The following is a 17,659-nucleotide window of genomic DNA, read 5'->3' on the forward strand; positions in this document are numbered from 1 at the left end:
AGTTTTTTGCCACCTCACCTACACTGTTTTGGATTTGTTCCTTCATGTAAGGGGAAAGATTTCTAGCTAATGCATAAAGGAAAACATTTCAATGCTCATGAGCCTTGCTTGGGGTTTAATGCAGTGTGTCTTTGGAAAGCCTGTATAAACTATTGTAGAAAAACTTTGGGATGCTACCCTTATTTCTGAATGGTTTATGTTCTCTTAGAACAGGTTACCTTTGGGAATAAAGCTTCTACAACTGTTTCTCCCAGACTTTGATATAAACCTCCAACTGAGCTGTTTCCTGGTCATTTTCAAGAGGCCCTGGGAGGGTGTCTGGCCAACAGTTTCCCAAGTAAGTGACTTTCCAAAGAGGCTACATAACTTGGAAAATAATTGCAGTAATCATGGATGAAAAGAACATCTTTTACAAACCAGTTAAATTCCCTATGAATAGGATTATGAATGGCCACTAATCTTTCTAGCCCTTTTCTACATTTGGTAAGATCTTCTATATGGGAATAAAATAATATTGTAATGTCTAATATTTGAAGCTGTCCAGACAACATGTCTGTGGTGAGAGTAGATGCATTTAAAAGGGACTCTACCTGGGAAGGATTGGAGATGATGGAGTGTGATTACAGAACCCTGAGAAGTAGGTGAAGTGAAAGGAAGTGTACCTTGTGTTTTCACAGGCTCTGCTAACATTATTTTCTTACTTTCAGCCTTTACATAAGTAACTGCATGTCCTGCATTGGAAGGCATACAACCTGCGGATTGAGTTGGGGTGGTTTTTGTATTTCTTGTCATGAAAGGGCAATGAACAGAGGCAGCTCAGTGATCAATGGGTTTCTTGACAGATCCAGAGGATTGTGTGATAAAATAGCCATATTGTGGAAGAGGGATTTGAGGCCAAGGTCCAAAGAGTCACACAGTCTTCTGAAAGGTCAGAGACAAGATCTGAAGAATGTAGGATGAGGGAGACAGTTACAGGAAGCAAATTTATGTTGGGTGAAAATTTAACCTTCTGGTCCAAATCTGTTTTGTGATTTTCAGCATTTTTAAGTGAGTCCCTATGTAAGCCACAGTGGTTTTTTGCCCCACTCTTCAATTTTATATTTCCATGAATATAAATAGGACATTTGTTTAGAATGAGAGTTATCTAAAGCTGAATACAGAGGACAGGTTCACTATTGCTGATTGGGGAGAACTGAGTTCAGATACTAGAGACTGGGTAGCTGGGTGATGCCATTTTCACCTCTCCTGCGCATGCACATATGCACCTAAGGGTACCAAAACACTCCACCCCAGAATGGTAGCAGCACCATCTAGTGGAGAAAGGAGACATTACACTGGGGCCCACCCAAGGGCCAACCTCACTTTTCAGGAACAAAAGTCTCACCGCCCGCTTAGTTTATGGACTATAAAGCACTTCATAAGTCTGACTTCTAGGGGAAAATAAAGTAATGTCAGTTATATTTCAATCTGTTAGCAGGCCCATCTATTCAATTTTCTTTCTTTTCTCTTTTTCACTTCTTTTTCTTGAATACAGAAAGAGAAAAATTTATTTTTATTTTCAACTTCTATTAAAAATATTTTCTTTAATTTTTTTACTACACTTTTTACTTTTGTGTAAATTTTTTCAAATTCTGTTTCACTTCCATCATTTTATTTTAGTCTACTTCAGTGTATTCACTTTTTTTAATTTTTTAACATTTTCTTTTTCTTTTATTTTTCTTTTTTCTCTTTTTCATTTATTTTCTATTTCTTGAATGCAGAAAGATAAAGACTTCATTTTTACTTTCAATTTCTTTTAAAAGTATTTTTCTTCAAATTTTTTCTACTATATTCTTTACTTTTGTGTAAATTTTTTCAAATTCTATTTTATCCCATCATCTAATTTTAGTCTACTTCAGTGTATTCATTTTTTCAAATTCTCAAATGATTTCCTTTTTCTTTTTTTTCTACCCCCTCTCACTTTTTTCCCTTTAATCTGTCAAACCACTTTCAGCACCCAGACAAAACACGCCTAGAATCGAGCATCATTTATTCGATTTTTTGTGTGTATGTATGTGTTTTTAATTTTACTATTTTTTAATTTTAGTTTTTTTAATTTCAATTTTTGTACCCAATTAATTCCTTTTCTCCCTTCAAAATGAGGAAACGAAGGTATTCACCCCAAAAGAAAGAGCATGAAGAAACGACAGCCAGGGATTTAACCAACACAGATACAAGCAATATGTCTCAGCCAGAATTTAGAATCATGATAACAAGAATAGTAGCTGGAGTCGAAAGTAGACTAGAATCCCTTTCTGCAGAGATAAAAGAAGTAAAAAATAGCCAGAATGAAATTAAAAATGCTATAACTGAGCTTCAATCACAGATGGATGCAGCAGCATCAAGGATGGATGAGGCAGAACAGAGAATCAGCTATATAGAGGACAAACTTATGGAGAAAAACAAAGCAGAAAAATCGAGGGAGATTAAGTTGAAAGAGCATGATTTAAGAATTAGAGAAATCCGTGACTCATAAAAAGGAAAAACATCAGAATCATAGGGGTCCCAGAAGAGGAAGAAAGAAATAGGGGTAGAAGGGTTATGTGAGCTAATCATAGCAGAAAACTTTGCTAGACTGGGGAAAGACACAGACATCAAAATCCAGGAAGCACAGAGGCACACGCAGATGGCCAACGGACACATGAGAAGATGTTCAAACTCACTCATCTTCAAGGAAGTGAAAATCAACACAATGAGATTAGGGGCTGATACGTGTCCAAAAGGCTAAAATCCAAAACATAAGAAACTAGATATTAAACCAGGTCTATAACAAGCGATGAAGAAGTGCATTATATCATTGGGGTCCATGTGCCCCTTCATATCAACATTTTTGTATTCTTCGAATAAATACCTAGTAGTGCAATTGCTGGTTCGTAAGGTAGTTCTATTTTGAATTTTTTGAGGAACCGCCATAATGTTTTCAGGTACTTTTATTTCCTTACTTAATATATTTGCTAGTTCTCAATCATTAAAGTTTATATTTCTTCCTGTTTCAGTATTTTGGTATTTTACAAGTTTCTAGGAATTTGTCTGTTACTTCTTGGTTGTTCAATTTGTTGGCATATATTTTTTTAATAATATTCTCTTATAATTGTATTTCTATGGTGTTCCTTATTTCTCCTCTATCATTTGTGGTTTTATATGTGACCTTTATCTTTTTGATAAGCATCCCTAGGATTTTTTTTTCAAATCTGTTAATTTTTACAAAGAACCAGGTCCTTGTTTCATTGATATGTTCTATTTTGTTTTTGTTTGTTTGTTTACTTTACACATCATTTCTGTTTGCTCTAATTTTTATTATTCCCTTCCATTTGCAGGCTCTGGACTTCATTGTTGTTCTTTTTCTATCTTTATTGAATGTAAATTTTGTTCGTTTATTTGAGATTTTTCATGCTTCTTAAGGTAGGCCTTTACTGCTATATACTTCCCTTTCAGAATTTGTCTTGCTCTGTCCCAAGTGTTTTAGAGTGTTGTGTATTTATTTTCACTTTGTTCCATGGATTTTAAAAATTTATTCTTTAATATTTGGTTGAACTATTAACTAAGTAGCATGTAATATACCCTCAATTCATTTTTTGCCTTTCCAACTTTTGTCTTGTGGTATATGTCAAGTTTCATGGTGTTATGGTCAGAAAATGTGCATGCATGATGTCAATATTTTTGGACTTACTGAGGAAAGATTTGTGAGCTAGTTTGTGAACTATTTTGGAGAATGTGTCATGTGCACTTGAAAAGAATGTGTATTCTGCTGCTCTAGGATGCAATGTTCTGAATATATGTTGTTAAGTCCATCTTGTCCATCATGTAGTTCAAAGCCATTGTTTCCTTGCTAATTTTCTGCCTAGGTGATCTGTCCATTGTGTAAGTGCAATGTTAAAGTTCACCACTGTTATTTTATTGCCATCAATTTGTTTATGTTTGTTATTAACTTATGCAATATATTTGGTCCTCTCAAGTTGGGGACATAAGTTTTAAGGTTACTAGATATTTTTGTTGGATAATCTGTTTTACTATTCATGTCTTGTTACAGTCTAGTTTGTTTTATATAAGGATTGCTCCTCTGGATTATTTTTGGTTTCCATTTGCATGATAAATTGTTCTCCATCCCCTTACTTTCAATATTAAGGTGACTTTAGGTCTAAAATTAGTCTATTATAGACAACATATAGATTGGTCCCGGTTTTACATCAATTCTGACACCCTGCATCTTTTGATTGGTGCATTTAGTCCATTTACAGTCAGAGTGATTATGGATAGATATGTATGTATTGCCATTCTATTATTTATTTTATCAATGTTTCTGGAGTTTTAATCTGTTCTTTTCTTGTTTTGTCACTTTTCATCTTTCCTTTCCTCTTGGATTCCCCTTCCCCTTTAATACTTTTGCATGACTGGTTTAGTGGTCATGAAATTCTTATTTTAGTTTGTTTGGGAAAGTCTTTTATTTCTTAGTCTACTCAGCAGTATATCCTTATTGGATAGAGTCTTTGTGGCTGTGGTATTTCCCATTCAGCACCTCTCCCTTCATCCATCACTTTGAATATGTCACGCCACTGTCTTCTGGCATTCCAGTTTTATGCTTAGACATCTGTAGCTAGCCTTATGCATCTTCCCTTGAAAAATATTGATATTCTTTATTTTGGTGCTGTTGAGAGGTTTTATTTAGGGATATATTCTGCAAATTTAGTTTCAAAATGTCTTAGTGTCAGCATGCTTTTATTGCTTTTAATGGGAATTGTCTGTGCCTCCTGGATTCTAGATGTCTGTTTCCTTCCCCAAATTAGGAAAAATTTCAGCTGTTGTATCTTGAAATTCAGTCCCTGTTCTCTCTCTTCTGGAATTCCTATAATACAAATTTTTTTTTTTAATTTGATGGCATTACTGATTTACCTAAGTCTATTTTGTGTTCTATAACTCTTCTTTCTCTATTTTTCTCAGATTATTTTCCATATATTGCATCTATAATACTTATCTCTTCCTTTTTTCTTCCAGTTTGTGTTCCTTGCATCAAGTTTATTTCCAGTTTAAGTTATTGTATTTTTCACTTCCCACTGATTGTTATTAACTCTTCATCTCTGGAGTAAAGGCCTTGCTGCAGCCTTCCCCATTTTTTTCTGAATCCCAGTGAGTATTATTATGATTGTTGCTTTAAATTATCCATCATGCATGTTATTTATACCTGTCTTGCTTAGATTTCTGGTGATGACTATCTTTTTCTTTAATTTGGGATGGATGAATGCCATCTTAGCATTTTGTCTAAGTCTTTGTCTTCCTTTGGGTGTTAGAAAAGCCCTTTATTTTCCTGCTCCTGAGAGTTCTGGCTTCTTAAATAACTCTTATAGTGATCATGGCCTGGTGCATACAAGGTGTCTCTGGTATGTTCTGTGTATGCTCTGCTCTTGGGTTCTCTATCCCTTGGCTTGTCTTCTGAAGAAGCTCTCCTTGCCTGCAGTTGACAGTGTATGGTTCTTGACCAGATAGTTCTGGCCAGAACTAGGTATGTTCTGCCTTGCTTGTTAAATGAGATCTGATACTACTTCTACAACAACTGAATCCCTGTAGAATTCTCTGGTTAGGAGATGTGCTGTGGATATGCCCACCACAATGGGACTGAGACAAACTTGACCAAAAAGGGCAGTATCACCAGAGCTCAGGGTTGTGGCTCCTGATGTAAGTGGACTAGGCAGTTAGTGTTGGCATTGTGCTGCTTACTGCAGGGTTTTATGTGTGTATTTTGAGGTTTGATGATGGAAAATGGCACCAGTCAACACCCCTTTCCCCATGATGGTACCTCCTTTCATGCTGCCTTTCGAGAAGCACTCTGAGTAGAGGGAATACTCACCCTCCTATTTTTTCCAGGTGTTATTCAGACTGCTATTTCTATATTGTCCATTTAATGGCGCTTGGCTGTCCTCTCCAGGCACAGCACAGTGCTCTCCAGGCTGTATTCCAGCCAACCCTGATGGCTTTCAAAACTCAGGCTTTAGCTGTGTGGCATGGGCAGGGTGCTAGGCTGGTATTCTAGGGGTAAGATCCCGTAAAACTACATTGCAGGAATCTTGACTGAAAACGACTTTCACACTAGAGTTCAGTGGTGTGTATTTTGGTGCAAGCAAGTTAGGCACTAAGTGTTGGTGCTGAGCTACTTTCCCCAGGTGGCTCTGTGTTTATGCTGATGGATAGGAGAGAAAATGGTGCAGGCCAGCTCCTTTGTCTACACAGGCATCTACTTGAACTCTTCCTCTCAGGGATATACTCCAGGAAGAGCAAATAATCTCCCTCATATATGCGCCAAACATTCTTCAGATCTCCATTTCCATGCCATCTGCTGTAGTGTCCTTTACCTGGGTTCTCTGTAGGACTAGAGCATTGACTTCAGGGCTGTATCCCTGTGAAGCCTGCTGAACTTAAAAACTCTAGTTCTTACACCCTGATGGTTGCAAGACTTAAAAAAAATCAGCCCCTATCATTTTATTAGGCAATGTATCCGGTGAAATGTTTTTCTTGTTCATTCCCCTGTGTGTTCCTCTGGCGCTTGTCTTTCTCCACAGCCACAGTTTACTACCCTCTTAATTAACTGTAATCCATTTCTCTCCCAAACCATGTATCAACAATGCTTACAATCTTTGATTTGACTTTTTCTCCCCCTTTAGTTGTAAGTTTGTGCTGCCAGTCCTCAGTTTGATTTGTATGCTAGTTAGGATTATTTTATAATTATGCAGGTGTGTTCAAGGGATGGGATGAGCTAAGAGTCCCCTACTCCACCACCATCTTAGACCCTTGCCTGCACATTTATATTGCTTTCAAATCTTGCTTATTATAGAGAATGCTGCAATGAACATGGGAGTGAAATTAGCTCTTCAACATATTGTTAAAAATGTATTTTTATATATACACAGAAACATCATTGCTTGATTTCATTTAATGTGTATTTTTTTAAAATTTAAGACACTTCATACTGTTTACACTAATGTATGTATTAATATGCAATCCCAGAAACAGTGTAACAGAGTTCTTTTTCCATAATCCCACCAAAGCTTTATGTCTTTTGTTTAGTCATAAGACAAGGTAATGTGATATATCGTTGTGGTTTTGATTTGAATTTCTAAGCGATTATTTGTTTTGAGCACTGTTGAATATAGCTTCTGGCTATCTGCATTTCTTTTCTGAAAAAAATCTCTTCATGGTCTTTGCATATTTTTATAATTATTATTATTGCTTTTATTATCATTATTATTACTACTACCACTTCAGTATATAAGTTCATTGTATATTTTGGATATGAATTGCTTGTTGGATATATTTTAAAATTCTTTTCTTTATTTATAGTTTATTTTTCCCCTTTACTTTTGATACATACTTGAACATCGATTTAGTTATTACATAACATATGTAATAAAAGGGAAATTAAAATTTTTGTTAAGAGGACATTAAGGTGGAGAATTAGGGTGTCCTAAACTTACCCCTCCCCCAAATAGCTAAGTAAGTATCAAATAATTCTGAACACCAAAGGAATCTATGGAAGTGTTAGAGAACACAGATGCACAACCACAAACAGAAAGACCACCTATGGAAGGAAGGAATTGCAGAGTGTTGACTTGTGGGAGAAAAGAGCTGTGGGTGCTGCGGTGGTGAGGGATCCCTTACACCAAAAGGTGAGCTAGAGGAAAGTGAAGGGAAAAAAAAGAGTAAAAAAATGCATGCAAGGAACTGCACAAGAAAAATGTTCCCCCAAACCATTGACAGGGTGGAAATGAGAGGGTTTCAATAAGAGCAGTATTTTATAAATAGCAGAGTACAGAGTCTGAAGCTTTGAACATCAGGGCCTTGTGTTTCTCTGGAGAGAAGGCAGGGTGAAGCTCCTGGAATGTGCTCTGTGTTATGAGATTGCCCTAGGTCACATGGGGAGAAGCTGTTCCCCTGTTTGGATTACATTTGGTAGAGGTAGTATGGTCTCTCCATGAGCAAAAGACCCAGTACAGTGTTGCCCCATTCACTAGTACAGGAACAAAGATGGCACCCACAGGCAGCAAGCCATGGTGGCACTATGTGTTGCCTTTTACCATAAACTCCAAGTTATTGCCACTGTGTGGTCATTCAACTTTTTCCTGTGACAAGTGGGCACTGGCCATAGTGCAGCTATACTTCCCCAGATGATCAGTATGGGTCCAAGCCACAGAGGTTTGTAAAGTGTGGAGTTCTGAAACACAGTCATTCCTGAGATAAAATGCAGGAAGGTGGCACCACTAGGTAGATAGATAGTTCAGACACAAACAGGGACAAGGAGGCATGCTGGATTGTGTATCTGTGAGAGAATGTACTTTCTGCTCCAGAGAATGGAGCAAAGTGAAAACATTTTCACCCCCATTCCACTGGCACTGGTGAACCTCAATGAGATAAACAGATCCACCAAGTAGAGAACGAGTCTTTACATCAAGCCCTGTCTGCCTGTGCCCTTCATGCACATCTCCCTTAGGGAAATTCAGCCTGATTATCAGAGCAGCAGGCATCTCCCACAGAAGATAGCACAAACCCTTTCCACACACTAGTTCTACTGATCCTAGATGTTATAAGGATCTAACTTCCTTTGAGTTTTGTTTGTATATTGGTTTCTCTTTGTTTCTCTTTTCTTTTCCTTTAAATGAGGTAGAAATTTATTTTTAATGTTTTATTTTATTTTATTTTATTTTATTTTATTTTATTTTATTTTATTTTATTTTATTTTATTTTATTTTATTTTTTATTCTATTCTCTATCCTACTCTTCTATTCTATTCTATTCTGTTCTGTTCTATTTTATCATTTGTCTTTTCTTTTTTCTATTAGGCTTCTTTTAACAAGCAGACCAAAACACATGCAAGATCTATCTTCCTTTATTATTTTTTTCTATTTTTCAATTTTTATTTTATTATTTGATCCCTCCAACATTACAAGATGAAGGAATTAATCCGAAAATAAAGAACAGGAAAAAAACATGGTCAGGAATGTAATCAATGCAGATATACATAAGATGTCTGAACTAGAATTTGCAGCAATAATTATAAGAATTCTAGCTGGGCTTGGAAAAAAGCCTAGAGGACTGTAGAAAATACCTTGCTGTAAGGCACATCATAGTCAAATACACAGACAAGGGTAGAATTCTGTAAGCAACAAGTGTAAAAAAGCCTTTAACATACAAGGAGAGACCAGATCTATTCACAAAAACTTGGCACACAAGAGGAGAATGGCAGGGTATATTCAAACTGCTAAGCAGAAAAATATGCAGCCAGGAATATATCCAGCAAGGCTATAGTTCAGAGTAAAAGGGAGACAATGAGTATCCTAGACAAACAAAACATAAAGGAGTATGTGATCACTAAATCACACCTGCAAGAAATATGAAAGGGGATTCTTTGAGTGGGGAAAAAGGAGAAACAGGAAAAAATAATAGAAAGGAAAAGAGAAAATCACAGGAATACCAAATTTACAGCTAACAGAATGCTACTAAACACATATCTCTCAGTAACAACCCTAAATGTAAATGAACTAAATTCTCTACTCAAAAGACACAAGGTATCAGAATGGATCAAAAACCAAAACCCATTAGTGGATGTCAAAAATAAGCCAGAGTAGCCACACTTATATAAGACAATGAGATTTTAAAGTAAAGACTGTAAAAAGAAATTTAAAAGGACATTATAAAATAATTAATGGGTCTTTCCATCAAGAAAACCCCCCTATTTTATATCACACAAATATGTATATACAAATTTACTAACAAAAACTAATTCATAATAATACAATAACAGTAGGGAAAATTCAACAAGGAAACAATTATTTTGAATAATACACTGGATCAGATATACTTAACAGATATATTCATAGCATTGCACCCTAAAACATTAGAATACACATTATTTTCAAGTACACATGGAGCATTCACTAGAAGAGATCACATATTGGCTCACAAATCTTCCCTCAAAATGGAGAAAAAGATTGAGATCATACCTTGCATTGTTTCAGGCCACAACACTAGGAATCTTGAAGTCAAGCACAAGAAAAAATTTGGAAAGACAATGCATAGGAGGTTAAAGAACAACCTACTAAAGAATGAATGGATTAACCAAAAAATTAAGACAAAATTAAAAAGTCATGGAAGCAAATGACATTGAAAACACAATAGTCAAACTCTTGGCAATGCAGCAAATGTAGTCCTAAGAGGAATTCTACTCCAGTACAAGCCTATCTCCAAAAGCAAGATGATCTCAAATAACATCACCTTACACCTGAGGAAGCTAGAACAGGAACACACAATAAGGCTTAAATCCAGCAGAAGAAGAGAAATAATAAAGATTAGCACATAAATAAACAATATAGAAGCCACCTCTACGCACAAAACACAGTAGAAGAGATCAGTGAAATCTACAGCTGTTTTTTAAAAGAATTCATAAAATGGGAAAAAAACTTAGACTTATCAAAATAAAAGAGAAAGGACTTAAATGCATAACATCGCAAATGAAATAGACAAGATTAAAACTAACCACAGAAATACAAACAATTATAAAAGATTATTGTAACAAAAATTATTTTCCAAAAATCTGAGCAGTCAGGATTAAATAGAAAAATGCCTATAAACTCACACAATACCAAAACTGAAACAGGAAGAAATAGAAAATTTGAGCAGACCCACAATCATCAAAGGCATTGAAAGAACAATAAAAATTTTCCCAGCAAACAAAAGACGTGGGCCAGATGGCTTTGCAGGGGAATTCTACCAGCAATTAAAGAAGAGTTATTTCCTATTCTTTTCAAACTATTCCAAAGAATAGAAATGGAATGAAAACTTCTGAACTCATTCTATGAGGCCAGCATTACCTTGATTCCAAAAACAAAGACACTGCTAAAAAGAAGAATCACAGGACAATATCCCTGATCAACATGGGTTCAAGAAAAAAGTATTCAACATGCCAAAGTGGGATTTACTCCTGGGACGCAGGGATTCTTCAATATTTTTCCTGTCACTCAGTGTGATAAACCACATTTCTAAAAGAATAATAAGTATATGATCCTCTCAATAGATGCAGAAAAAACATTTAACAAAGTACAACATCCATTCCTGAGAAAAAACAAACAAACAAACAAACTCCTAACTTAGGAAACATTCTTCAGTATTATAAAGGCCATATATGAAAACACCACAGCTAATATCACCCACAATGGATAAAAACTGACAGTTTTTCCTCTCTGGTCAGGACCAAGACAGAAATGTCTATTGTCACTATTACTTTTTAACACATTACCTGAAGTTTGCCTCAGCAGTCAGACAACGAAAAGAAAAGTCATGCAAATCAGCAAGGAATAAGTCAGACTTTCACTATGATAGTTTATAGAAAACCTGAAGGACTTCCCCCCAAAATATTTATCCTGCCAAGTTACAGGATATGAGCTCAATGTATAGATATCTGTTGCATTTCTGTACATGAAAAATGAAGCAAATGATATTGTCTGTTCTTTTCTAGTCTTTGTTACTTTTCATTATTTTTCTCCCCTCTCAAAAATACCTTTACCTTTCCTTGTAGGGCTGGTTTAGTGGTCACAAACTCCTGTAATTTTGTTTGTATGGGAAAACTTTTATCTCGCACTCTATTCTGCATGACATCCTTGATGGATAAAGTATTCTTGCCTGAAGAAGTTTCTTATTCAGTATATTGAATATGCCATGCCCCTACCTAATGGCCTTCCAATTTTCTGTGGACATATCTTCTGGGAACCTTATCTGTCTTCTCTGATAGGGTAAGAACATTTTATTCTTGCTATTTTCGGATTCTTTCCTTCTCTGTGTATTTTGTGAATTTGACTATGATATGTCTTAATAATGATCAACTTTTGTTGAATATAATGGGAGTTTTTTGTGGTTCTTGGATTTGATTGTGTGTTTCCTTCCCAGATCAGGGAAATTTCAGTTATAATTTGCTCAAATAAACCATGTGACTATTATGCTCTCTCTCCTTCTGGAACTCCTATGACATGAATATTATAATTTAAGGAGTCACTGAGTTCCCTACCTATAGCTTCATGATCCATGATCCAATAATTTCATTTCCCTTTTCTTTTCATTTTCATTGTTTTCCACAATTTTTTTCTTCTGTGTCAGATTCTTTCCTCTGTTTCAGCCATCCTTATTGTTATGGCAGTCATGAGAATTTTCATCTTGGTTATGACATTTTAAATTATGACCTGACTAGTTTTTAGATCTTTACTCTATACAGTAAGGCATTCTCTGATGTTTTCTATGCTTTTCTTATACCTACTACCCATATAATTGTTTTTAATTCCGGTTCATATATCTTACTTAAGTATGTATTGATTGAATCTCTTGCCTTTATGTTTTCCTGTTCTTTCTTTCATGATGGATTTCTCCATTTTGTCTTTTGTCTAGGTCACAGTATATTTGTGTGATTTTTAGGAAATACTATTATATTCCTGCTCGTGGGAGTATTGCTATATTAAGAAGTGGTCCAAAAAAATGGAAGCACGAGCCTATTTCCCTTAGAGTGGAAGTTTTGAAACTTTCTGTGATCAGTAGACCTGGTGTATATAAGGCTTTTGTGCTTATTCTCATGAGGAGTGGTCTGCCACTCTTTCCCAGGCAGATTTATCCTAGTGAGGATGCACATTCAGTGTGCATGGGGGCAGGCCTTGGTAGGCTAAGATGGATTTAACAGATATATTTGAACATTTCATCCTAAAATGGCAGAATAACCATTGTTTTCAAGTGCACATGGCATGTCCTCCAGAATAGATCCCATCTAGTTTACACTCAGACCTTTAGAAGTACAAATATATTGATATCAGGTCATGCAAGTTTTCCTACCACAAGACAATGTAACTTGAAGTCCACTATGAGAAAAATTGTGGAAAGACCACAAATTCATGGAGGTGAAACAACATGCTATTAAACAATGAATAGGTCAACCAAGAAGTTAAAGAAGAAATTAAAAAAAATACATGTGGAAACAAATGAAAATGAATGCACTATAGTGCAAAAGCTTTCAGATGGAACAAAAGCAGTCCTGAGGAAATTCTATGGCAATACAAGCCTACCTGAAGTAGCAAGAAAAATCTCAATAAAACACTTAAGCTTACACCTGAAGATAATACAAAAAGAACCACAAATGAAGCCTAAAGCCAAGAGGAGAAGACAAATAATAAGGAGTAGAACAAAAACAAAACAAAAAATAAATAAAATAAGACAAAAACAAAACAAAACCCAAATAATACAGAAATTAAAAAGGATAAAGTAGATCAACAAACTAGGAGCTAGTTCTTTTGAAAGAATCTATAATATTGATAAACACCTAGCCAGACTTATAAATAAAAGACACAAATTAATAAAATCACAAATGAGATGGGTGAAATCACACAAAAAAAAACAGCACAGAAATACCCACAATTAGAATATTAGGGAAAGGTATAGCCAACAAATGGGAAAACTAGAAGAAAGGGATAAACTTATTGAAATAAACTACCAAAACTGAAACAGGAAAGAAAATGAAACATAAGCAGACTGATTACCAGCAAAGATATAAAAAGAGCAATCAAAAATCTCCTAACAAACAAAAGTCCAGGGCCAGATATCCTGTAATTTCCCAGAGAAGTTGTACCAATCATTTAAAGAAAACTTTATTTTACACGTAACTATAGTTATCAAACCATTCCAGAAAAATAGAAATGGAAGTAAAAACTAAATTATTCTATGAATCCAGCATGACACTGATACCAAAACCAAAGACCTCACTAACAAGGAGAATTACAGGCCAGTATTTTTGATGAACATGGATGCACAAATTCTGAACAAGATACAGTAAATCAAATTCAAAATACATTAAAATACATTCACCATGCTCAGGTAGAATTTATTCCTTGAATGAAGGGATCGTTCAGTACTCACAGTACTAGTTAAAAGAACCGTTTACCATGATCAAGTCAGGATTTTTTCCTGTTTTGCATACGTGGTTAAATATTTGCAAAACTATCAACGTGGTGGGTACACCACATTAATAAAGAATAAAGTCATTATGATCCTTTCAATAGCTGCAGAAAAAACATTTGACAAAGTACAATATCCACTCATTATAAAAATCCTCAACAAAGTAGGTTTAAAGACGACATACCTCAACATAATCAGCAGGGGACAGAGATTCACCTACATGGGTACTTTTTTGCTCCTTTTAGTAGTGCTACACCATAGATTCTACACACTTTTCAAGAATGGGGCTATTTCTCAGGGATAGAGACTTTAATCCAGAGGAGAAGAGCAGGTTCATTAAGTCCATTAAGACTGGATATTGGAGTGCATGAGTGGCTTAATCAGTTAAGCATGTGACTCTTGGTTTCGGCTCAGGTCATGATCTCACAATAGTAAGAACAAGCCACATGTTGGGCTCAGTGCTAAGTGTAGAACCTGATTTGAATTCTCCCTCTCTCTCTCTCTTTCTCTCTCTGCCCCTCCCATACTATCAAAATAAATAAACATTTTTAAAAGCAGTCTTTGGTGTTAAATTTCAGCGACATGCCAAAGAAAAAATGCAGGAGAGTTGTGGCACCAGACAAGATGACTGCCTTAGCCATTCTGAAGGACTGCCTGAACAGCAGGGGATGTAAGATCCCTGTTCTAGGTATGAGAGATTGGGGTGGTGCCATTTTCCCTGGAACACCAACACAGTGGGAATTCAGAGAGCAACATAGAAACCCTCAGAGGAGGCATATCCAATTACACCTAACCCCACTTGCCAATCACCATGGCCGACAGCTGCATATTTGCTGGGGCAAGACTGTCTCAGAGCCAAAGCATCCAGCCTCCCCTCCAGAAAACCAACACAGTCAGCATCCCCATACACCAAGTGTACTAAAATCAAGTGCTTCAAAATAGCACCTACAGTCCCCTCCCTCCCTCCCTCCCTCCCTCCCTCCCTCCCTCCCTCCCTCCCTCTCTCTCTCTCTCTCTCTCTCTCTCTCTCTCTCTCTCTCTTTCTTTCTTTCTTTCTTTCTTTCTTTCTTTCTTTCTTTCTTTCTTCTTTCTTTTTCTTGTAATGAGGCTAATAGTTTCTTCTTTGTTGTTTTCATTTTCTTTTCTCTTTTTTTTGATACAGACATTTTTATTATTTACTTTTCCCTTCTTCCTCTCTCAGTTTTTCTTTTCTTTTATTCTTTCGAATAAGTCTTATAGTTTTTTTTTTTTATTCTCTCTCTCTCTCTCTCTCTCTCTCTCTCTCTCTTTTTTTTTTTCTGTTTTCCTTTCCTAATTTTTTTTCGATCAGGGGTTCCCACCCCAAACAAACTAAAACACACCTAGTTAAATTCCAAACACTCTACAACTGCAAGCAAGGAGAAGCTCTGCAGAGAACTGACCTATGGGAAAGTACAGCTAAAAGGCAACAGCACAGAAGTCATTCCTGAAGTTTCAGGCCCTGGACAATGTATGACCTACTTTAATATAGTAATACTCTTAAGTACAAGAAACATATCAAACTTTTAAAACACACAAAATTTAGACACTTATACAAAATGGCAAGACAGAGGAATTCTCCCCAAAAGAAAGGCCAAGAACAATCACAGCCAGAGACTTTGCTCAAAGCAAAAAGTAAGCAATATATCTAAACAAGAATTTAAAACAACAGTCATAATACTAGTAGTTGGGCTTAAAAATAATATAAAACTTTGCTGTAGAGATCAAAGACCTAAGAACTAGTCGTGATTAAATTAAGAATGCTATAACTGGGATAAAAATCACACTGGAAGCATAGGAGGGAATAGGTGAAAAAAAGATAAAAATATGGGAAAAATAAAAATAAACTATTAGATCACAAGGGTAAACTTAGGAAACTTAGTGATTTTATAAAAATAAAACAATATCTGTATTATAGGAGTCCCAGAGGAAGAACAGTAAGAAAAGAGGGCAGAAGGTTTATTTGAATAAATTACAGCTGAGAACTTCCCTAACCTGGATAAGGAAAGAGACATTCAAGTCCAAGAGACACAGAGAACTCACCTCAAAACCAACAAAAACATGTCAACAGCACAACGTACCGTAGTGAAACTTGCAAAATACACAGATAAAGAGAGAATCCTGAAAACGGACAGGGACAAAATGTCCTTAACCTGCAAGGGTAAAGACATAGGGTTAGTATCAGACTTTGTTCACTGAAATTTGGCAATCAATGAGGGAGTGGTAAGAATATTCCATGGGTAAAACGGGAAAAATATGCAACCATTTGTTTTAACCAGCAAGGCTGTCATTCAGAATAGAAGGAGAGAGAAAAAGTTTCCCAGACAAACAAAAACTAGAGGCGTTCGTGAAGACTAAAGCAGCCCTGTAAGAAATTTATATTGGGACTCTCTGAGTAGAAAGAAAAAAATAAAAGACCAAAGAACAAAGACTATTAAGGACTAGATAACTTGACCTGAAACACCAAGACTACAAGTAGCGCAATGGCACTAAATTAGTATTTCAATAATTAATCTGAATGTGTATCGATTAAAATCTCCAATCAAAAATATAAGTTATCAGAATAGTTTAAAAAAAAAAGATCACTCGATATTCTGCATACAAAGAACTAATTTTTGACCTAAAAACACTTGCATAAAGATAGTGAGTGGATGAAGAACCATCTATCATGCTAATGATGGTCAAAAGGAAGCCAAAATAGCCATCCTTATATCACACAAAATAATTAAAAAAAATTTTTTTAATGTTAATTATTTTTGAGAGAGAGAGAGACAGATCGAGCATGGAAGGGTCAGAGAGAGGGAGAGGGAGGCACAGAATCGGAGCAGGCTCCAGGCTCTGAGCTGTCAGCATAGAGCCCAATGGCGGGTTTGAACTCATAGACTGCGAGATCATGACCTGAGCTGTAGTTGGCCGCACAACTGACTGAGCCACCCAGGTGCTACCTTTTTTTTTTTTTTTTTTTTAATTTTTTTAATGTTAATTATTTTGAGAGAGAGAGAAAGCAAGCATGGAATGGGCAGAGAGAGAGAGAGTGAGACACAGAATCAGAAAAAAATAATTTTAAAACAAATCCTATAACAAGAGATGAAGGAAATAAAAATTAATGAGCCCACCCATCAAGTAGAGCTAACGATTGTGAATATTTATGTCTGCAACATGAAGAACACAAATATATAAATCAACCGATTACAAAGATAAAGAAACTAATTGATAACAATACCATAAAATAGGAGACATTAATACTCCACTTATAATGATGGACAGGTCATCTAAGCAGAATATCAATAAGGAGACAATGACCTTGAATGACACACTGGACTAGATGGACTGAGCACATATGTTCATTGTATTCCATCCTAAAGCAGCAGAATATACGTTCTTCTCAAGTGTACATGAAACATTCTCCAGAATAAATCACATACTGGGTCACAAATCAGTTCTCAATAAGTACAAAAACATCAAGGTCATGTTCCATACCGTATTTTGATATCATAATACTGTAAAACTTGAAATTAAGCACAAGAAAAAAATTGGAAAGCTCTCAAATACTTAGAGGTTAAAGAACATCCTGATTAAAATGCATGGGTTAACCAAGAAGTTAAAGAAGAAATCTAAAAAGTCCACAGAATCA

The 17,659-nt window shown here is 35.7% G+C and overlaps 1 protein-coding gene across 5 annotated transcripts in view; it reads left to right on the forward strand.

The window, feature by feature from the left end:
* Positions 1-17,659, forward strand: part of LOC122212877 (gamma-taxilin-like) — a 131,304-nt gene that overhangs the window by 37,254 nt on the left and 76,391 nt on the right. For 2 of the 5 annotated variants that reach the window (XM_042926853.1, XM_042926854.1), the window contains exon 4: positions 209-337. In XM_042926853.1, coding sequence (XP_042782787.1) covers positions 209-337 — 129 coding nt within the window. Of the gene's footprint in view, positions 1-208; positions 338-5,031; positions 6,885-14,585; positions 14,939-17,659 lie in introns of those variants that run through there. The other 3 variants (XR_006199343.1, XM_042926855.1, XM_042926856.1) reach the window with 3 other exon arrangements.

The sequence above is a fragment of the Panthera leo genome, assembly GCF_018350215.1.
Source record: "Panthera leo isolate Ple1 chromosome Y unlocalized genomic scaffold, P.leo_Ple1_pat1.1 chrY_random_Un_scaffold_84, whole genome shotgun sequence".
In the NCBI taxonomy this organism is placed as follows: Eukaryota; Metazoa; Chordata; class Mammalia; order Carnivora; family Felidae; genus Panthera; species Panthera leo.